Source organism: Vidua chalybeata, chromosome 2 (assembly GCF_026979565.1).
Source record: "Vidua chalybeata isolate OUT-0048 chromosome 2, bVidCha1 merged haplotype, whole genome shotgun sequence".
In the NCBI taxonomy this organism is placed as follows: domain Eukaryota; kingdom Metazoa; phylum Chordata; class Aves; order Passeriformes; family Viduidae; genus Vidua; species Vidua chalybeata.
Genome location: NC_071531.1, coordinates 67388495 through 67411292, shown reverse-complemented (window position 1 = coordinate 67411292; position 22798 = coordinate 67388495). Strand labels below are relative to the sequence as shown.

At 42.2% G+C, this 22798-nt stretch overlaps 2 protein-coding genes across 6 annotated transcripts; one reads left to right on the top strand and one right to left on the bottom strand.

The window, feature by feature from the left end:
- Positions 1 to 4930: 4930 nt before the first annotated feature.
- On the bottom strand, positions 4931 to 14335 carry CLDND1 (claudin domain containing 1). 5 transcript variants are annotated; one of them, XM_053935952.1, is made up of 6 exons: positions 12951 to 14335; positions 12148 to 12325; positions 8276 to 8570; positions 6956 to 7063; positions 6433 to 6570; positions 4931 to 6339 (listed from the first exon to the last, which is right to left on the bottom strand). In XM_053935952.1, exons 3-6 carry the CDS (start codon positions 8562 to 8564, stop codon positions 6119 to 6121), a joined length of 756 nt encoding a protein of 251 aa, XP_053791927.1. In that variant the 5' UTR covers positions 8565 to 8570; positions 12148 to 12325; positions 12951 to 14335; the 3' UTR covers positions 4931 to 6118. The 5 variants fall into 5 exon arrangements, with proteins under 5 accessions (XP_053791927.1, XP_053791925.1, XP_053791929.1 ...); XM_053935950.1 differs by lacking the exon at positions 12951 to 14335 and adding an exon at positions 12720 to 12788; XM_053935954.1 differs by lacking the exon at positions 12951 to 14335 and adding an exon at positions 12467 to 12675.
- Positions 14336 to 20223: 5888 nt separating this feature from the next.
- Positions 20224 to 21324, top strand: GPR15 (G protein-coupled receptor 15). Its single transcript, XM_053935949.1, has one exon. The coding sequence runs from the start codon at positions 20224 to 20226 to the stop codon at positions 21322 to 21324; it is 1101 nt and encodes a 366-aa protein (XP_053791924.1).
- The last annotated feature ends 1474 nt before the right edge of the window (positions 21325 to 22798 follow it).

Here is a 22798-nt window from a genome sequence, read left to right as displayed (position 1 = left end):
ATGGGTCACCACTTCCCAGAACTCCAAGACCTTTAGTGAACCCGAGCAGTCCCAGCACTGGGCAGACACTGTGATTCTACACCAGTGCTGCTGTTGTTTTGAGTGGAAGTAAACATCAAAATGCAAATCAAGACTAGCTGGTTGAATGGGTCACTTCAGCACAAGACAAAAGTGATCTGTTTGCAGAAGAAACTACTGCTACAGCCCCAGAGAGTAGATTCAGAAAGTAGATGTGATTTGAGGGCAAGAACCCCACGCCTTTCTTAATCAAAGCAATTTTATGAAGGCTGGAGAAATTACTTGAGTAAAGTCACTGGGACCACAGACTCATCCACACAAGCAGTTTGTTTAAACTAGGGAATTAGCAGTGGGTAAGGGAACACTACCCAGTGCAGGTTTGAGACCCAGGATTAGGAAAGGCTGTGGAAACAGTTCTCCAGCATCTGCTATCAAAATCACTAGCATGCAGGAAGGCTCTGGCAGAGTTGAGGCACCACAGAAAATTAGCAGCCACTCTGCACTGCCAGTCCAGCACACTCCTGCTCTCACTCAGCCAGTGCTCCAAAACCCACTAACTCCATGATCAACCGGTAGATTTAATCAACAATGAAATTAACATTAGTGTAAACACTTCAGGTGGCCACCTTTGGTGCTCTTATATGTGTTTGTCACAGGCAAATCCTCTGAAAATGAGAAAGGTCCCAGGGAATTCACATGGAAACCATTTAATGTAAAAAGGTACTGTCATGGTCACTTAGCCAACAGTGTCAGCTACCTGGCTCTATAAACAAATTTCCCAAAAAATCCAATCACCTAAAGGTGCAAGTTGTACTTGGCCTCAGAGGATGAAAAAAGCCCAAAATTGACTGCAGTGCTGACTCTGTAGCTGAGTCCAAGAGTACAAATACTGATGGCATGTGGTGGTTGGACACTGCTGGGACACTCACCTGACACGGAGCAAAGGACATTCAATACTAATACAGGCAATACTCCCCCTCGTGGCTGAGCTTCCAGGGGCAGGAATATATATAAAAATATAATACTCTAAAACATTTTAATGTAAGAAAGACTTTAAAAGAGGCACATGAAAGATGTGAGAAAGGTGGGGGGAAAAAAGACTATTAAAAAAATCCCTACCTTTTTTAAAGAGGATTCTGATTAAGTAACAATTCTCATTAAACAAAAAGCTTTCTTGAAGATTTCCAATCTTTACCTCAGGAAACCCGATGTGAAAGAGATGCTTGGATCCCCTACAAAAATCAGGCATTATCTTTACCCTTGTCTGTACACAGAAAGCATGGAGCAGAGACATCTGACACTCATGCCTCTAACCTGAGGAATTAATAAAACACTGTCCTTGTGGCTATTTTTAAAAGGCGTAAATTTAGAAGGAAGGAGGAGACAAAGGAGTGGAATATATTATTACTTTCAGCTTTTTTTTCAGTGCTTATTGGTTTGTACAAAGGCTTGGCATGTACCAGTAGGCAGACAAATGCTTAAGTGTTAATTTTGCATATGGCTATTATTGCCATAATCCAGACACCTATGCAATGTTCCAGTTGTGGAGGATTCACTCTTCCACTGCCACATATCTGAACCATGACCTGAACAAAGGCTTCATTTGGCACTCTGTAGTCCTGAAAGCCACAGTTTAAAAACATAGGACAACATTCTACAGCAATAGGAAAGTTAAGGGCAAGCATGCAAATTTTTGATCCTTTCCTATTTAAAACCAACTTATAAAGTTCAATAGCACAAACTCTAGCTATTCCTGAGGAAATGAGAAAAAAAAGCAGCTTCAAGATGCTGTCCTCTCAGCTGAGACACACAATCCACTCAAGCAGGAAATACACACAAATAGGGGTGGATAGTCAGTCTGAGATGGAATGATAACAAGCTGCTGACATTTCAGAATTTTCCTTTGAATAACAGGTGCTGGCTGAGTACACACAATGCTAGAAAGTGGGAAAGAGCTTTTCAGAAGTCATTGCCTTGAATCACAGAACAACACTGCAAGAGACTGACTGCAAGCTGCTATGTAACCTGGTTCCAGCCCTCTGTAGCAAAAATCAGAACAGAACAAAACAAAACAAACACCTTCCTTGAAAAAATACTTCAGAGCATTTTAGATGAGGAGAGAGGAGCTATTCATTATCACCATAGCAAAAAGACTGCAACAGACCTGCTCGGAGGAAAGGATGACCAGGCCAGCATGATCCAGAAGGAAAACCAGATCAAGACACACAGTTTCTGACATGACAAGATTTAGAAAGGCCTCTTGGATCATCCCAGACTCTCCTACCACTTGCACCCAAAATATATCATTACTTTTGTATGTGGCAAACTGTCCTCTTTACACAACAAACCAGTATTTTGTGTCTGCTCTATACTGCTTTTTATTTCCTTACTTTTTTATTACAGTAAGGAAATGGGATTGACTATTCTGTTTTCAGCCATCTCCAATACCAGCAGGAGCTGTCCTTACAGACACAGTAATAAACCCCCTCTTTGCAGCTTCATTGATAAGTCCATTCTCAGAAGTGCGGGAGCATGGGGAGAGAATGCGGAAAATATCCATTTGAAGTTAAAAAAATAAGAGGCTGCTACCTAGACTAAAAACTACTGATCTGTGAAGCTTTCTGCCAGTCTTGCTTTCCCACAGGTTTCAGAGAGCTGGCAGGAAAACAAACCCAAGCCAGTGAGGAAGAAACAATGTCATACATGTTTGAAATGCAGCTTGCTGACCTCAGACTTGGGGGAGAGAACCTTTGGGAGCTTCTCATACGCACAAGAGGACAATTCACCCACTTAAGTCACCATTGTGACACAGCTGGGAGTGGTGCAGGAGCAGCAGCTGGCCTTTGCTATCCTGGCTACACAATACCACATGGGGAGTTCATGCTGGAGTCCTGGGAGCTTGCTCCCATTGTAGTGCCAGGAGTCCTCAGATCTTACACTCATTCCAGATTCTTCCTCTTGTTTTTCCTTTTCCTTTGATATCGCTTCTATTCACTTTCAACAGCCCATACAACAGTGTCAGAGGTGTGTGCCATTTTCCCTGTGCACACAGACACACAATAGCCCCTTTTTTCTCCTATTTTCATCTGTCTCTATCTGCCCCATCCCTACCTTCAGCACTGAACTAGTATCAGCAAACATATTCCATTGTCAGACCACAAAAGATTGAGGAATACAAATACAGCTTTTTATGCTCCTGAGTTGAAGCAGTTCTTGCTTTTTTGAGCAAGGGTGCCTGCATTTGCACACATGTATGTGACCACAAACATACACATGCCTCAAGTTCTTCTTGAATGCAGCCTCTGAAAAGGCATGAGGCTGTCAGTGTGAAGGGCCTGGGTCACACACTCTGCTACTCTCATTATTTGTTAGTGTGATTAATCACCTGTTTTACAGAATTACTCCATCCTTAGTATCTCCTCTGTTTTTCTGTCCTCCAATGCCATTTATTGGACCCAAGCCAGCAGTCCAAGAACTCTTCTTGCTCCCTTTTGCTCACCTTGAGCAAAACACAGTTACAAAGCAAGATATAGCAATCCACAGATCCATCCTCCCAAACAGAGAGGGCCAGCTCTCTTTCTGGGAGAGATTTGCCTCTCACCAAGATCCACTCTAGATGAAGAAATCTTTACACAAGGGCAAAACAGAAAATAACCCCCACCAAATCTGAAAGGTGACCCTCATTTTCATTAAAATGGTCCAAATCAAGGCTCAATTAAAGCCTCATTTGTCTCAGGCACAGGCACTAGCAGGCAATCTTAGTTTTGCTGGTATTTAATTTATGAAGAAAGAACTGACAGCACCTCTAACATCCCCTTTTCTCCCTATAACAATTCTTCTGGAAGCAAGAAGACCAACATTTGAAAACTGAGATTTACACTTCAGAAAAATAAGTGGAGAGAGTGAGGGCACGGGATTTCCATTGTTCAGATTAAAATCACACAATACAATTATTCTGCCAGCTCCTGAAAAAAAAAAAAGAAAAAAAACCCCATAAACTGTACTAGATAAAATCAGCAGTGGCGTTTCCTCTCAAACTGCAGAATAGCAACTTCAGTCCTTTTGACCCATGCTGAGGCTTGCGTGCCCTAGTAATTCTAGCAAATGAGGAACGTGACAAGCTGAGCAGTTAGGCCTTATCTCTCTATGTCAGGATAATTACTCTGAAAAAGCACCCTATCAGTACAGATCAGGCAGCACAGATTTTCATTTACTCTCAGATACTGCACAAAAGTACCACACCTCCTCTTACGAGCTTACAACTGGTCCAGACATTGTAGGGAAGGAAAGAGACTGTTTAAGGAAGAAAAATAAAAAACTACTCAACAGCAGGAGAAAGAGGATTACCCTGAATGGCCTGCCACTGCTTTTTCAGTGATTCTGGTTTTCATCATCATCTCTATTTTACTTTGTAAAGGCTTCAACAATGACAATAAAAGAACTTTATCATATACTTGAGGAAAAAAAAATAATTATACAAGCAGTTATACCCAATCTTCAGGGAAATCATGACTAGGGCTGTTTGCTGAGCCAGCAAACATAGCTTGGGTAGAAACACCTACTAGAAGAAAAAAAAAAAAAGCAAAAAGGCACAATAGAATAACAGCCATGAGATAAAAATGCCTCTTTCTGTGTCATTCTCATCAACCAGTATTCCACAGAATCCTTGCCATCATTTGTTTTGTTAGGAAGTATTTCTCCTAAGGCATACTTCTTTTATTAAGCCTAGAGTAAGGAAACAAGGTGAGTCAGTGCCTCAGAATTAAACAGTTCAGTCTTGGAACATTATTTTCTAGATATGACATGTCACTCAGTCTGGCTAGAGTTGCAGTTATTTAGAATAAATATATCATTTTTTTAACTAATTAGAAATTATGGGATATTGTGACCACCAATGATGAGCAGGAGAAAATTTAAAGTTAGCAGGAGTTCAAGAATTTAATTTAAAAAATTCGATCTAACGTCATTGTTTCTGGTGACATTTCCAAGGAAACAGAGAGTGATCTAGACATTGGTTCTTCCTTCCCCAAGTAAAATCTACTCTAGATCATTCCCTTACCCTCCCATCACATTCATGCAATGCTGAAAATTTTTGAGTCTTTATTGTCACTATTATTATTTAATTTAAACAAGACAGGAAAAGAGCAGCACCTTTTAAAAAAACCCTCTTGTGTGCTATATAGGATAAACAGGTGAGGTTTAAAAAAAGTTAAGTTTATATATGTACATATACACACATACACTAAACCAAATTAAAACCAAAAAACTTGTGAGGAGGTCATTTTCAACAAGAGACAAGAAAGCCTTATTCCACATCAAGTAAAAGCACCACAGATTAAGATTAGAGTGCACAATCACATGTAGTGCAGATACCAAACTAGCCTGGGTCCTGGAAGCAGTGGAGCTACAGGATGAGGGCCATCTTATCCCACTCCTTGGCAGAAGCAAGTCCAGAGTGTGCCTTCAGGAGGGTGTGCTGTACAGGCAGCGCCACAGCTGCCTGCTCTGCCTCCAGCAGTTTTGGCAGATGCCACAAAATGCAGCAAACCAGTGATGATAGGAGATCCAGAGTAGAGCTACAGACTAATTTAGCTACAATATTGCCATAACAGAGGTTTCTGAATTCCCTCATGTCTCTTGGGTGCTCCCTGTAGTTACTGCCTGCTTCAGTCATACAGCAGACAGCTCCTTACTATGTATTATTTGCGCACTGAGGTTCCCATTCTTGCGTACCTGCACCTTTTCTTGTCTCTCTTCCACCCCACAAGACCACTTCTATTTCCTCCAGGCCGACAGGGTAATAAAATTAGGAAGGGGCATGTACACCTAACTAAGGGGAACTGTCCACACCCAAATGTAGCTTAAAAAATAACAATTCTTAAAAAAACCCAATTAAAAAACCTGTTCAAGTTCTGCAGACTTCTGGCAGGCTTTTGTTCATTTAGCCCAGAGGTCTTTGTCTTCAAGGCCTGCAGACTAAATTATCTTGACTGGCAAGAAGCATGCAGTACATGATAAAATTCTGACTAAAAGAAAAAAGTAGTAAGGGCTGGGGGAAAATAGGCTCTAACAGGGAAAGCCCAGACTGCAGTAGCAGCACTTATGCCACACGGTAGGCTTTCAGGAGGGTGAATTCCTTCCTGTTGGTGCGAGCTGCCCAGATAAAAAGAGCAGCTGCCATGAACTGCAAAGGTGCTGACACACAGGCGAGGCAGAAGGACCAGCCAAATTCACCCCTCACGTCCTCAGGCAGAGGCAGCTTCCTATGGAGCAGCTCAATCCCAGCTACGTAGCAGCCAACGAGGCCCAGTGTACACAGCCCTGGAGAAGGAAGCAGCAAAGCACAGTGAGGTCACCCATGGAGTGCTCCAGGGCTACTCTTGAGCTTCTGGAGGAGGATGGCAGGACACTTACCTGCTAGAAAATGCAGGATTCCAGTGGCAATGGCTGGGTAAAGGCTGCGACAGGCACAAGCACAGAGCCCAATCAGAGCCCCAAAGCACATGAGGCCGATGCTGACAAAGGGCAGGAGAAACTGCAACCGCCAGAGATCTATATGTGAAAGAAACACACCAGTCAAGTTTGCTGAAAATGGGCTAGAAAAAGATCTTCTCCCACCATCTTAACATTCCCTTCTACCCTGCTGTTTCTGCTTCATCAGACATTCTACATTCATAGTCAAAAAGGACCAAAGATTCCACTGAAACAGAAAGAACCTAGATTGTTAACTCACACATCCCTGTACTGCATTCATAGGCAAAACCCTTGCAAACACATCTATCTCTTCCTTTTAAACTTTGACCTACTGCCTGTGCAACTGTAAAAAATAATAAATGGTGAGCAGGACCAAAACAAGCTTTCCTCACTAATGACTGAATTTGAGAAATAATGTTTTTTAATTCTACTTGTTCATCTACCAGAAGTGAAAGACACTTACAAGTCCGATTCAAATCCGTGCCACTGTTGTGATTTCCAGGCTCTATGTACTTTTCTACAAACTGATCAGAGAGGGAGAAACTGATGCAGTTTGTAGTCATATCAGTTTCTGGGGGTGTAAAAAAAGAAAAAAGCTGCTGTTAGGTGTCTCCCCTCAACCCTCCTTCCCCCCTTTCAAATCCTCCTTTCCCAATAATTTGAGCTAGGAAGCTCCTCAGAGTTCCATTTGTAAAAAAAAATTACCTCTCCGAACAGATCTGTATCTGTTTTCCTATGATGTAGTTAGCACAATGTGTGTGTTATGAGGTACTACACTAAAGGATAGCATTCCAACATGCAGAATCTTCAAGCTTCCCTAGATTATCCACAGAGAATTGTGCCATGTGTAACAGATTGGCAAAGTAATGTGGTGGCATATGAGGCTCAAGTATGTTGCCACATACGCTTGATCTCAGGGTCCCTTAACTAAGGTGTCCTTATCTCCATGTGCAGAAGGAGGTCTTGTACTAACAGTTAAATCAAAAATGGGACAGAAAGGCCTATTTAAAGAACATGAATGATTTGCTTCTTTACACTAAGTTTCTACCTTAGATTTTACTTTGAGAATACTATTGAGCAGAACTGGTTTAAGTGTTTTCCAAAATAAGTATTTTCTTGAGAGAGGGAAAAAAAAAAGTATTTCAGGAATTTTTTTTCTCCACAAAATGTAGTTGAAAGTACATCTTTAAGAGGGTTCAAAATGAAGGAGTTCACACATACAGTAAGTACTCAAAATTAACTTTGAAGCAATTAAAATAATTGTTTACCAAACATTTTATCCCCCAACGATTTAAAAAAATAATACAAATATTTGACTTTATATCCATTCAAGGAATCCAAGGTGTGCTGATGCAATGGTGGGATATTTGTGATGTGAACAAAGTGAATGACTAGCTAAAAGGAATGAGTGCTTCCTTGATAAAGTAGTGTCTTTATTCCATTGCTGGACCCCAGGATCTGTCCTAAAAAGACATAACTGGTAGAGCAACTATAGATGTATCCCTAACTGGGCAGCTGAGGCAAAATTAAAATCAAGCTTGTAAGACTAAATTTAGCTCAAGTATCATGTGTCAAAACCAGAAACTGCAGCACTGACAGCCACAGATCATTTTGCCCTTTGCTTCTTTAAAAATCTGGACTGTCTTTATTGAAAAACCAATCAACCAAAACAAAAGCTAGAAATCAGTCTTCTGGAGGAACAGAGTGGCACAAATCTGTTCTGAGGAAGTTAGCACACAGCACCCCAGGGAAGCCGGGGAAGTGATAATTGCTCCAGAGATACCTGGTGGGCTGTACCAGTGAGAGTTTTTGGGTACAGTGATGCACCTCCGCCACAATCCAACCGTGCCGTTGCACCGGAAGAGCGCATCTGTGTATGTCTTCTCATCTGCATCTTTGCTGACAAACTCCTCCCAGATGCTTCTACCAGCCTCACTAACATTCTCGGCTGGGGACAGGGTGTGGTACTCGTACCAGAAGTCGGTGCCGATAGAGGCTGCCATGTAGATGGTGGAGATGAGGCTGAGCACGCAGGCGATCACCAGCGCTGTAGCAAACCGGTTATCCATCATGGCACCCTGTGTGGGAGCACAGGGACAAGTGAGCAATGCTACAGTGTTATTCCAGCAGTGCCATACTCATCAGCCCCCTTCTGCAAGGTCCCCTGAGGATATGCAGGCCTTCCTTTTCCTACCTGCTAGAATCAAAGCAACACTGAGCAAATCTACAGCGCTGGTCAGCATCCACTGGATCTGCCAGTTCCAAGTAGGGATAATACCCTGGAAAGTGTGCTCTCCCAGCCACACTGCACTGGCTGCTCACCCTGAAACAGCAACTGACAGAACAGCAACTCGTCCCCAAAGCAGATGACACAGCTTGCTGCCATTTGTGATCCTGATTGTAGGGAACGTCAGAGACTCCATCCGCAACACCCAGGAAGAAGACTTAGCTTTCCTTAAGGGATTACCAAGAGTAGAAGTTATTTTTATCCTGCCACCCCATACGGCTTTCACAGCTTGTGTTTACAGCAAATATAAGAACCACAGGCATGCCAAAAAAACCCTTCCAGGCTGCTCGCAAAGGGCAGCCATGCCAAGGTGCTGGAATGCCTTTAGGGAAGAGAGAAATGTATCTAGGCACTAGAGACAGAATATGAAGGAAGCACTGGAAGACAAGTTTGGAAATTATGGTAAATGCTGCAATAATGCCACAATATATACTGTGGTATTTCTGAAGACCTAGAACAATGCAGGGGTGTGCCCTGTTCCATGGGAACAATGGGACAAAACTGAAAGGCCTTCATATGCTCCCACAAGGACTTTGCTCTGCATCCCTCTCTTAGAGATCCTTTGTGGGGTCGTGCTCCCAAATGGCATAGATTCAGGGTCAAAGGAGGCATGGGGAAAATACAAATATCACACATGCTTATGACAATACCATGACTTTAACAAGTAACTGATTGGTAATATAAGGAATGTTTTGTGGCTGCAATACACCAGAAGACTCCTCTCAGATGCCAGCATGTTCTCATGCGCTTTCTGTGCTTGATTAAATTTATGGATTATTATGAATCAGGCTTGAGGCACTTGCCAGGAATAAAAAAAAAAAAAAAAAATTGAAACTGGCTCAGCAGCTAGAGGTAGGCTGGTGGCAGGAGATACTATCTAATCAGCTCTTGTCTTGTGCTTGTCTCCTCCCTTCTCTCACACATTTTCATCAAAATATTTTGCTCTACTTTCTTTGCAACTAAAGGAACCGCAACTGGAAACAGCAAGTACCTTAAGCCTCAACATTCACAAGGAAAAAACAGTGAAGTGCCTCAAGTCAGACTTGTCAGTAAGAAATGATGAACTAAGAAACAAACTGCAAATTAAAGAAGAGAATTTCAAAGGCATCAATGTTTGCTGTTAACAATACCATTCTTATTTCTTTTCCTCTCCATCTGCTCCTTTATTTATCTGAAACTGGCTAACAAGGAGGAGAAATTATGTGTTCCCATATCATTTCCTATGCTTCATTTCCATATTAAATGAGGCATAGTCTCTGCAATATCCATCCTTGAACTGCATCCTCAGCAATGAGAAAGAACAGAACTGATTTGTGGTGAACTGACAAGAAACACCCATTTAAAATACTGCAAAGTTTGCATACCACAACTTACTTAAATAATAATCTACAAACTGAATTTTTATAAGATAATAGAAATACTGAGAGGGAGAACACATCGTATCCAGGTTTATTTATGTGGAAAACATAGAATCAAGCCCACACTTGGAAGCAAATTGTCTGTGCAGTGTTTAATTCCTGGCTATGTACTTCCACTCTCCTTCGATATCCCAGCGTCTTGCTCCAGGTACACAGGATATGGGATAGGGAGAGCAAGTTGCTGTATAGATCTGGCCTCACCATTCAGCCCCACTGAGTCAACTGAGGGATCCCTGCACCTTCACACATTGTCCCCAAAGCAAATAGGGCAAGTGGCACCTGCAGGGCCAAAGCTGCTGCCCAGCTGAGCAGATCACTCTCAGAGCAAGCAGCACAACAGGCTGCTGAGCAGGCTGGTCTGGATTTTCCACTATATTGCAATCACATCTACTTCAAGAGGAACTCTCTGCAACAGACTCCTCTCTTAAGAAAGGACTCGCTCTGGGTGGAAGGATCGCAACAACCCACAAGCTCCATCCTCAGAGTAGTGTCTGGTGAAAAAGAATGTAACCAGGACATTACTGGGCCACTGATCTGCTGTCACTACCTTTCAATAGAAATACTGACAGTGATGAACACAGAGAAAGAAAAGACAGAAAAGAACTGGCCCAAAAGTCTTATTTTCAGCTACATATCCCTGCTGCCACAGTGCAGAACACTGCAGCTGGCAATATCCCTACCAGATCACCATTAAAGAACAACCACACACTTCTGGACCAGCCTTCTGTGTGCTGGTGTGCTGTGAACACGGCAGAGCTGATGTCAGCTGAACCAAGAACAGTTCATAAGCAAAACGAAGGCTTAATCACCAAACAGCAAATTAAAGCTTTGCCCAGTGTTCATTATCCACTTGCTAAAAGAGACATGGCAATCTGCTGACACTCAGTCCTTGTAATGTTACTGCAGGCATAGGCAGAGAGCAGTCAAGGGGACTACAGACCCCAAAATCAAGTGGGTGGCTTTGTGTGATATTTGTCCCAAAATTACTTTCAGTATGGACAGGACAGTGACACGCAAGGCAAAAGTGGACCCCCAATTCCTTACAATAAAGGTCCCCTCAGTGCTTCTGCCTAACACTTCAACTACTTACAGAAAAGATGAAGAACTCTACAACACTTCATGCAAAGCTTGAACCAGTTTTTCCTGTCAGTGGAATAGATTTGACTACCCTGCCCATTCACTGTGCATATCCACTGTATCTTCATTTACAAGAGACAAGCTCTCCCTTAAATGAGGTGTCTTTTAAAAGAGAGAACCATCCTGCCAGCCCCAGGCCGAGCTCAAGGAAGCAGTGAGCATAGTCAGTAAGAAATAGTTACCAGAGAAGACCATGAAGAAACACACTGCCTTAATGAGATACTGCAATTATATTCATTTTTTAAAAGAAGTGAGACACATGAAATTTTTTTGCATTTTCAGAAAAGAAAATTTTTAAAAAAGCTCAAAAAAGCAAAGGTAAAGGCCAAACTGGAAGCAATACTCAACAAAATGACTAAATTGCATGCACTTCAAAGAAGGGAAAAACAAAGGGGACAAGTCAGTAGAGTTGTGAAAGAAAAAACAGAGAACAGAATGATAACAAGTATTCTGGCAAAAAATCAACTCAAAGACTGAAGACTAGACAGTCTTTGTAAGAAGTTACTGTACCATGGCAGAAGGGAATACAAAAACATGCATATTTTTATCTTGCTGCTGCGGTCACTCCTTTCAGCCAACAGTGGGTCACCACATTTAAGAAACTCCTTTTACGTGACATCACAAAAGAGTCACTGCTGCATTCGCTGGCATTCTCCCAGGAAACATACCAGCAATCAAAAAGGGATTAGGCAGAAGGCCTACAAGCAGGTGCAAACACGGGGAGAGGGCTGGAAACAGCACCAAGATGGATCGTCCATTCGATATTCAGGGCAACAAAAGTTGAGGAAAGATTGCTACCAAATACTTTTTTACCTTCAGAGATTCTCAGAGTCCCTCAGGACACACAGCTCTGATGATTCCAGGTCTCTTCAGAGGCACAGCGTTGTTTGTGTCCTGTGGCCAGCGGAGAGCATGAAACGCAAACTTCCCTTCTGTCCTGACTGTTCCATTCATTCAGCTTCTTCCACACCACCAGTTCACAATAAGTCACCTACAAGCAAAGAGCAAACCGAATGGCTGGACATCATCATTTTACTCTGAAATTACTTCACAGGCATCTCCCAGTGCTATCATTAACGGAAAAAAAAAAAAAAAAAAAAAAAAAAAAGATAAGATGAAGAGGGAAAATTACTTGAAGAGCCCTCAGGCCGAGAGCACCTGTCCCTGCAGGAAGGACCAGCCCGGCACGGGGCCGGGCCGGCCGGGCATCCCCACGGACCGCGACCGCCCCCGGGGGTCTCGGGCCTCCCAGGCATCAGCCCCGCGCGGGGGGCGGCAGCCGCGGGTTGACAGCAAACCCGAGGGGAACGCCCCGAGCCCTCAGCCCTGTTCCCCGCCTGAGCCCAATATCCCCTCACGGCCGCCCGGCCCGGCCCGGCACCCACCGCCCATCGCCGCCGCCGCCTCGCACCCGGCCCCGCTTCCGCCCGCCGCGCCCGCCCGCGCGGGGCACGCCGGGCGATGTAGTTCTGCCGCCCCCTTCCGGGGGCGCCGGCCCCAGCACCCCTGGGCCGCCCTTCCCGATGGCTCCCCACCCTTCTAGTGGGGAGCTCCTCACTCTTCCAAAGGCTCCTCAACCTTCCCGATGGCTCCTCATCCTTCCAAAGGCTCCTCACCTTTTCCGATGGTTCGTCACCCTTCCCGATGGCTCCTCGCCCTTCCAATGGCGCCTCACCCTTCCTGTGGAGAAACTCCTGCTCGTGGCCAGCCTGAACCTCCCCAGCACTGTGTCCTCTCTTCCTTCACTGTTCACCTGGGAGCAGAGGCTGATCCTCACCTGGCTACACCCTCCTTTCTAGTTCTTTCTGTTTCTCTTGATTGTTTGTAAAAAGTGGTGACATGACAGCCTGGCTGAATGACTTGAGAAAACACCAAGTAAAAGGGAAAAAAGAGTTCAGGGAAAATTGCAAAAATTGGTGTTAAAAATTAACATTGGCAACACTGGCTCCATGCCCCAAACTGCCTGTTTCCTTCAATCCATGGAAATTACAAGAAGATTCTTAGAAGTGATTAACAACTTCCCTGCCTGAGAGACCAGCCCACCCAGTCTTGGTTTTACAAAACTCCAAACAAGCAAATATTCAGAAAAAAACCCAGAAACATCTGAGGCTTTCACGCCTCTGAGGACTTCTGACCAACTCCTCTGCCAAACAGCCAGGGAGAAATTTTGCAGCCAGGTCAGAAACTAGGATGCAAAGGTGAAAGCAGTCATAGAAGAAACTTCTCGGGTTTGATGCAACATTAATTTTTCAATTAAAAAAAATCAGAAATTACATTTAATTTAAGAAATTTCTGTCTATATGCCCAGCTTTCTGGAACATGAAGTTATCTCACCACCACCTCATAATGTAACTGTTTAGAAAGGCATATTTTGGGGTCTGCTTGGGATTTATCCTGGACTCTAAAATACTTGACATCTTTATCGGTGGCCTGGAAGAAAGCAGAGTATTGCTGATAAACCTCACAGATGACACGAGGGAAGGGTAAATAATGACATGGAGAAGGCACTGGGACAGGGTGACCTGATCATGTTGCAGCTGGGGCAAGCAAACATGCATTTCAATAAGGTCATTGATGAGCTCATTAATTTAAAAGCAAAGACTGGAGGCTATACTTACCTGACATAAGAGTTTATCCCAGGAAACGAAAAATGAAAAGGAAAAATGTTAGTGAAGTACCAGCTGCCAAGATGTGGCCTCCAAAAAAACCCCAACTTTCCTGTTACCTCAGACGTACAAACTGAGAAATCACAAGGAGGAAAGAAGTGGTCTCACATCTGGAATTGCTGCTGGCTCTGATGTAGCATGTCCAGTTTTGATATGTTGAAAAAGTAGAGATAAACCTGAAAAGGGATATGAAAATCGCTGAGCAATTAGAAAACCTCTCTCATTTAAATATATCACAGAAAGTCAGAAATTTTATTTATAGAAGAGGAGTTTATTTAAGGAGTTAATTTATTGAACTAAGGACTTGCAAGACTATAAAATACGTGTTGTAGCAATAGGGAAGAAAAAAAATCAGGAACTTCTTTCTGTATACCCAGAAAAACTGTCAAAGGTTGAAGCTGAAAACATTAAAACAAAAAAAAAAGTTAACAAAACCCCTGTATATTCTAAGCCATGGTAAAAGCAGAATCTGAACCGATTACTGTAAAGTGCAGTGAATTATCTAACACTGTCACATCTTCAGTTTTTCTCCTAAAAGATCTAGTTTAGTAAAAATTAAACTCAATTCGGTAAAACTTTGCAGCCATTGCTACTTCCATTATTAAATTAGGCTACAGTGAGCGCTTCTTTTTCCTAATCTGCCCTGATCAATGTGAAGTGTGTAGCTGCTCAAAAGCATCCAGAGCGAAGAGATGCAATTTCATTTCATTTACTTATAATCAAATATTCTCTGCAGACTTTGCCTGGATGTTTTCTTGCTGGAAAAATACCCTTCTATGTACTAAGAGTAAGCCAATAAAAACATTATAAGTGAATGCACGGGGTCATTCCTTGCCAACAACTATCTTTTTTCTTTTTTCTTTTCCTTTCACACCTCCTCAGTGTGCCTCAGCAGAACTGCTGGTTGATCAGTTTAGTTACAGAACAGGATCAGTTGGGAATGATTTTAAAAGTTTGGTTTGGAAAAGTTTGGAAAGCACAAAGGGAACAATGCTGAGGGCTATAGCATAAATGCTGTTCCTGCTTTTTGCAAAAGTTTTTTTGCTAGCAGACCTGGATCACAAGCATTACTAATTTCTCAGGCACTGACAGAGAGTTTAACATCAGAGTGCTGTAAACAAACAAAACCAAAACTCCAATACTTTGCAAAAACAATTAAATTGTTTAGTACAAAATGTCTGTAACTTCAGTTCTCACAATCTAAGGAAATAAGTAAACATTTGTAGGAGGTGACACTGTCTGTATTAAATGAAGCTGATATAAGACAAAAAAAGAACAAAACCTTCTTCATAGATCACATTCATATCAGGAGTTACTGATTCAGACCTGAAAAAGATATGCAAAAGTCTGCCTGTTTTTTCCAAAACTACTAGTTAATTTACAACATGCCACCTTCCACAACAAATATTCTCTTTGCAATAATAAAAAGGGCAGTTTTAGTTTCAGGTACCATCTGTGAGCATTTTACACAGCCTGAGTGAGAGGAAAATACTCCGATTCCCCTCAGACCTCTCTCTCTATGCAGTTTGCCTGGTTTTATTTCTGCCTTCTTGATTTTTCTTTAATATTTTTGTGGCACAGGACACAGTAGTATAATTTTCACAGAAAACCTTCTAGATGTGCTTCTCCCAAATACCATGAATAGCACTGGGGCATTATAATGATACTCATCCTCTATGTCAGAGGTCTCCAAACCTTTTTATCATGTACCTTGACAGTAATAACTTTTTGAGCAGGTACTCCTAATAATGTAAATATTTTTTTAAGTATACACATGTAGTACCACACCAATATATAATATACATTATAAAACATCCGCAAATAATAAAATAATAATAATCCACAAATAAATTTAAAAAGGATGAGATAAATGGCAAGAAACAATAATTACTATTTTAAAATTGAGTGTACAAAAATATTTTCTTCCTGCACTGAATTTTGTAGACTGCTGCTCTCAGCATGAAACTATTTCAGTCTATCCTGATGCATTGCCTCAGTGGCCACAATTTTACCTTAATAGGTTCCACCCTTTCCTATTTGTTGAGGGATGAAACTTCCATTGGTTAGCCTTCATGTGGTTGCCTCTGAACATGCCTTTAACTACCCATAGAATAATAGGACAGTTTCAGCCAATTTAGTATGGGTTTTTAAAATTTTTTCCTTTTTTAATTAGGTCTGTTTCTTACATGTTTTTTTAAGTAAAATCATTCAGAAACTTCTACACTTTATTTTACAGCCAAATGAACCTCTGTACTTCTCAGCATTTATCACTATTAATAATTTACAGATATGCAGCTTATTTTATCTAGATGACTGTGCTTATATAAAAGTGCATGTATGAGCTGGAATAAAATGACATTTAAACTCTCAGTAAAACGGAGGGTATAAAACAACAACAACAAAAAGAACAAAAAGTAAAAAACCCAAAAAACCAAACCCACACCTTGCTACCTGAAATGCTTCAATTGCAGAAATTTGTAAGGGGGAAGTGGTGTGTTACAAAGAAAATCAGCAACACTGCGTAATTCCTGTGCAGATATTTCCCCCACAAATTATGTGACTGCCTACCACAATTCATGTATCACAGGCAGTACAGAACCATGAACAAAGACATAAAAGCTTTTCCCTTGCTGCTGTTGGAAATACCTCTGCATTCCTATGAGGAAGATTTGAGGAATGATGCAAACTCTGACCTGGCAGATCTCACAGGTGCATTTGGGAGAGGCAGAACCATCAGAGAAACGCACAATTTAAAGCAGATCTGGCCAAACACAGGGCCACCATCACAGTACCTGCCCTGAATGTTTGGTTACAGAAGTTAAGTTGGTTCTCAAGTTCAAAACTACTCAGCACCCAGAAGCTTCATTTTTTTTTCAGAACTGCATCAAGGGCTGGACAAGATGGGTATCCCAAATGGCAGAACATATACCCAAGCCAAACCAGTAGCTGGTTGCTTCAGCAGAGAATTTTTTTGGGGGAAAGGGTTTACATGTATCTGGTGAAGACTGGGAGGAGGAAAATGTTGTGGAAATATAGGAGTAGGATGAGGAGAGGATGGAGTCTGTCCTCCTGAGCTTTCTGGAATATCTATGCAGGTGTGTTAGGAGAGGAATTTCCACATACTCAGTATTTTTGATAGCTTGGCTCTGTCTCAGGAAAAGGAGCTGTGGGAAGAGTAAGACCCTACATGATACCATAAGTGAATCACTATCCCATAAAAAACACCCCAGACTACTGACAAATATGGCTGCTGCTGCTCCACTCATATAATTATAGATCACTTTATTATTCATAACAATGCTTTAGATTATCTTCTGCCCAGATAAGGAAGTGTGACATGTGGAATGTGGCAACATGCAGTGACATCCCTACATCTACTCAGAGCATTCAAGAAATACACAGCAAATTCAGTAGAGCAGAGTTGGTCCCTGTTGGAAAAGGTTTACTATTTACTTTTTTATTTTAGTGAGGCTATTAATCTAAAGGGAGACAACACAGTGGCGGACCACAAACACAGGAATACACAGACATAAATGTATCTTTATTATGCCTTTAAGCTTTTTTAAGTTACTCACTTTTTTGTTTGCTCTGAGATGGAGAGGGAAGGAGTGAATTTCAAGAAGTGTGAAGTAGTGTGCAACTGAGAGAAGATAAGTTTGTGTCTGATTTCTAAAGTTTGTGACTTCTTGTAAGCTGTTATTTTCTAACTGCAGAGTAAAATAACACATAGATCCACCTTTGCAAGAGAGGCAGAACTAGTGTAGAATTGACTGTAGGGTTCGGCTGGCCTCCTGCTCTAGTACGAATAGAAAGAGAATGCCTCTATTTCCCAGTGCTTCTTGGAAAAAAACAGAAACCAAACCAAAACAAAACTAAAACACATTCCTTGAAGCAGCAATAAGCAAAGATCGCACAACATTCACCTCTGCACTGAATTCATCAACCATAGTTTTTGTAAAGTGTAAGCTACTTGGGCACTTTTGCACAAGTCTTGGCTGAAAACTCAGTGTGTTCTTTGTACTTTTCAGATGGTGAGAGGCTGATTTTTAACCTGTGTTTTCTTGCATATTTACACTTGATGTCGCTTGCATGCAAATTGCAATGTCCTCAACACAACCTGATTTTAAGAGTTTTAAGAGTTTGGTTTTGTGCTTCCTTCTCCCAGCTTTGCCATGGAAGAAATAAGCTAGCACACAAATCCATACTGTAACTGACCACTGACAAGTCTCTCATAACGAAAGAGACTTGCAGCAACAGTACCTACTCACTGTAATCACCACAGAAGAGACTTCTATATTTCATTGAAAATAAGTATTGTCTTTTAGGCAATCAGGTGCAGGAGATTATTTCTAGAATAACAATGAGGCAATTTACAAATCTATGGAGTTTTTTTACCCTAATTCATTAATGAATTTACTAAACAGAGTCACTCCCTCTTGCTTAGAAGAGGATATAACGATTCTAGGGTGAATGCTTGCAACCCACTTTGAGATGGCAGGAAGATGATTTTTAGCCTGTTATTCATTACAGGTTTACATCTACGTCTGTGGCATACAAATCAATAATCTTAGCTGGGGTGTTTTTATACACCTTGATCTTTTGTCAGAGTTTGTGATGGCTGAATTACACTCACTAACTTAATGCTTACACATTCTGTAGCTGGAATCCACTAGTGCCCTACAGCTAGGAAGGCAGTTGTCTCTAAGTGCTTACTTATTAGATATCTGCATATCTACACATGAGCCAGTGCCCAGCTAAATTGCCTTCCATCCATCAGCCACTCGTTTTACAGCAGCTTCTGCTTTTCCAGGTGCCTGGAAGTTTACCACGCACCTGCTGAACAGGGGCACATAACCTGAGCACTGGGAGAGTGAATCTGAGTGCATCCAGAGTGCACTGGAGGGACTAACTTGCTGAGGGACTAACTTTGGAGTTGCTCTTTGCATGTGGAGACATGTACAGATGCAATCTGTCTGCCCAGGGATGGAGCATGCACCAGGAGGCGATTTCTTCAAAGCTTTGAGAATCCTGGAGGCCTGCCTGGTCGTGAACATGCAGGTGGAAAGGAGAGGAAGGAGAAAATGAATTTATTTTTAGAAGAGAGGAAGGATGATGAAGACCAGTAGTGCAGGTTTTGAATTTGTATGCACTGACAAAGCTGTAATTAATTCAGTAGTTTTAAAAATGAGTATTTCTGTTTGATTTATGTAATGCTGAAAGGGCTGTCTGTAAGGTAAGTCACAGCTGGAGCAATACTGATACTGCAAATGAAAGATGAAGGAAATCAGAGCTTGTTAAGACAAGTGAGTGTTGTATATAAGGACAGCTCAAGAGCCACGCAGGCTGTGCAGTCAGAAGGAGAAGGAAAAAACCACTGCTCTAGAGTCCAGGACTGTGGCTGATGAGAAAACCTGTGTGGGGGATGGGAGCATCAAGTCAAGTTTCAAATGACAGAAGACTATACAACACATTGGAACATTGTTCTCAAAGTTTCTAATACATTCCTAAAGTTGGGTGTGGAGAGTCCAGGTCTAGGGGAATTGGTGGGGCTGCAGGGCAGGAGGGGGGCGCTGGCAAGGCAGCCAAGAACCTGGGACTGATAAAGAACAACCAGCTACAGGGCAGAATGGATGCATGAGTTTTAAATGTTTCTCCCTATATATATTCATATGAGAAAATTACTTTCAAACAGAAAGTAACAATCGTAAAGAGTCAAGTAAAGTAAAAACCTCCAAGCCTCGGGAAAATCAAACTTGCCCTGACAAGCAATTTATACAAAATGTTTTGAATATAGATAAAGGTTGGGGCACCTGAATTCACTGTTCTTGGTGATCTTATAAGCTGGTACAATCTCAAATTTCTTCAAACTACCAATATACTTTCCTAAAAACTAAAAAGTTCAGAATCTCAAAAACTACCTTTCCTCCACCTGAAAGAAAAGCAAAACCTGAAGCTGGAAAATGCAAAATTGAGATTGAATCAGTAAAACTAAATCTGATTTTTAAAAAAGCCACAAGGCATTTATTCTGAAGGCAGGGTTTTGACTCATCAGATAGTTTTGTTGCTTGTTCGTTGCCTGTGCAATTGGTTAAAAGTGTACAAAAAACAAAACCGCTTTTCTGCTCCTCCCCACTCTTCCCCTCCTCCCCACTCACTGATAAAATATTTTTAAAGACCTGGAAGGGAAGGGTAGGGGAAGCTCAGAGCCTCCCTCAGAGAGAAGATGAGGACAGCTGGGTCAGAAATGGAACTCCCTCTGCTGTCATCCATGGCTACAGTCACCTTCAGCTATGACTACTACTACGATGACCAGTGCCAGTACCAGCACCTGCAACATATGTCTACTTTCCTGCCGATCCTTTATAGTGCCGTGTTCCTGGTGGGCGTTGTTGGCAACTCGATCCTGATAGCGGCCTTGGTCTTCAAGCGACGGGTCCAGAGGCTAATTGATATCTTTATCATCAACCTCGCTGCATCTGACTTCATCTTCCTCATCACACTGCCTTTCTGGGTGGACATGGAGGTGTCGGATGAGAGCTGGCGGGTAGGATCTTTCCTCTGCAAAGCTAGTTCCTATGTCATCTCAGTCAACATGTACTGCAGCATCCTGCTGCTCATGTGTATGAGCGCTGACCGGTACCTCGCTATCATGCACCCCTCTGTCGCACGGCGCATCAGGACAAGATCCTATTCCAGAGCACTCTGTATCTGTGTCTGGGTGTTATCCTGCTGCTTAGGGGTGCCAACCCTTTTGTCCAGAGAACTGAAGATGCAATATGGAAAGACTTACTGCACAGACAAAGCTGTGACAGAAGTCAAACAGATCATGTCACTGATGCTTTTAATCCTGGCCTTCTTCTTCCCACTGTTGAGTATTTTAACCTTTTACTGCTCCATCACCAAGAAACTCTGTGTGCACTATCAGAAGGCTGGGAAACGTGATAAGAAACTGAGAAAATCTATCAAGATCGTCTTCATTGTAGTGGCAGCTTTTGTTGTCTCCTGGGTTCCTTACAATCTTTTCAAGCTTATGGCCACCCTTTTGCGACTCCTAAAGCAGCCTGACTGTTTTTCTGGTACGGTTGCCCAGCTGGGCATAAAGGTGAGCAGCCCTTTTGCTTTTGCCAATAGCTGTGCCAACCCTTTCATTTACTTTTGCTTTGACAACTACATCCGCAGAGCCATGCTCCAGTGCCTGTGCCCACGGGTGAAAATCAGCAGCAACAGCTCTGATACCCTGGACACCCACCTGAGCCATTCCTTATCCAATTTTGTGGCAGGGGAGTATGCCACAAGGAAGAGAAAGCGCTCTGTGTCCCTCTGACTGCGAGCTGGGACTGAGGAGGAAGGAACTTCTTCCCCCAAAGACAGCAGGAAAAGAAAAGGAGAAAGGAGCAACAAAGACTGGTGCAAGTGTAATGCAACCAGTGCTTCAGGTGGGAGGGATGTTGCTGCCTTTTAAATGCAGATAGATGGAAACCTTAATCACAGAATTACTTCACAATGATTGCTGTGACAATGCATGGTGTGAATGTGAAACCATCATACCAAGTAATAGCTACAAATGTTTATGCTGGAACCCCAGTACAAGTGCTACAAACTACAGAAAAAAACCATGTGATTCAGTCAAGGCCTCTCTGAGACAAGCTTTGAATTTTTGCATATATAGGTTTTTATTCTGTGCAAGAAAAGCAACCCAGGTGTTTCTTTTTGGTTCCTAGGTTGCCCACAAATAATTCATGATGTCCTCAAACCAACCCGATCAATTCTGGGTTTTTGGAGGTTTTTTGAACTCAAAAATCCAATATTTTAATGAATTTGTGTGTTACCAATTGTCATAACTTCAGTTTTGTGCATTTTAAATCTCAGCTTCTTATTACAGCATTAAATCTTTAGTTTTAATTGTAATAATTAAAGTGTTTAACCCCTCGCATTTCAGAAAAAAACAGAACTTGAAGACAGAGAAACCAGGAGACAAGCAAAACCTTGCGTTTAACCTTTCTCTTAAAGAAAACAAGACCAACAAAAGCACACTTGTGCTTTCTAAGACTTTTTTTGAGGACCTGACACAATTTCTGATTGCTTGGGTCAGAACTAAAGAGTCACTGCCTTCTACTAAGGAAAAGGACAAAATGAGCTCTAGAGTGAAAGGTTATACACATGCAAACCTGCTAAAAGGCTTCAAAGGGAAGACAGCTATGTCAGCTAACACAACTCATGAAAAAACTGTTTGGACAGTAGAGAAAAAAAACCCTGGAGACTGGACTATGGAAATGGCATCACTCTGATATTACTGCAGCATGTGTACATTCACTATGGCTTTTCTTTTCACACATCTGTGTTTTCTAAACAACTGTAAATGAGAATAGCTCTTTTGAGTGTTACAAATAAATCCCAGTATTTGCATTTTGTATCGAACACGTTGAACAATTGAGCTGTTTCATATCTGTGCAGAAATAAGAGCAGATCTCACACAAGGGCAGCGCAAACCTAGAAACCAAGGTGTGCGCATCTTGCCCAGCTCCCCAGCCAGTTCCACAGTGGAGCACTGGCTAGCAGAGCAGGTGGAGAGCTGGCTCTGCAGGCTCAGGGGAGGCAGAAGTGTCTTTCAGCAATTGCTGGTGGCAGAATGCTCTCTGGCACACAGTGGGATACTAAGACAGGGATATCTCTGAGACATACACAAGCTTTTTGCTCTCCCCTCCCTTCACTGCATCTTGTTTGTTTCCTCCCTCACTACATCTTCTAAAACATTTTGGTTTTCTTCCTCCACATGACAGACTTTCCCTCCCACCCCA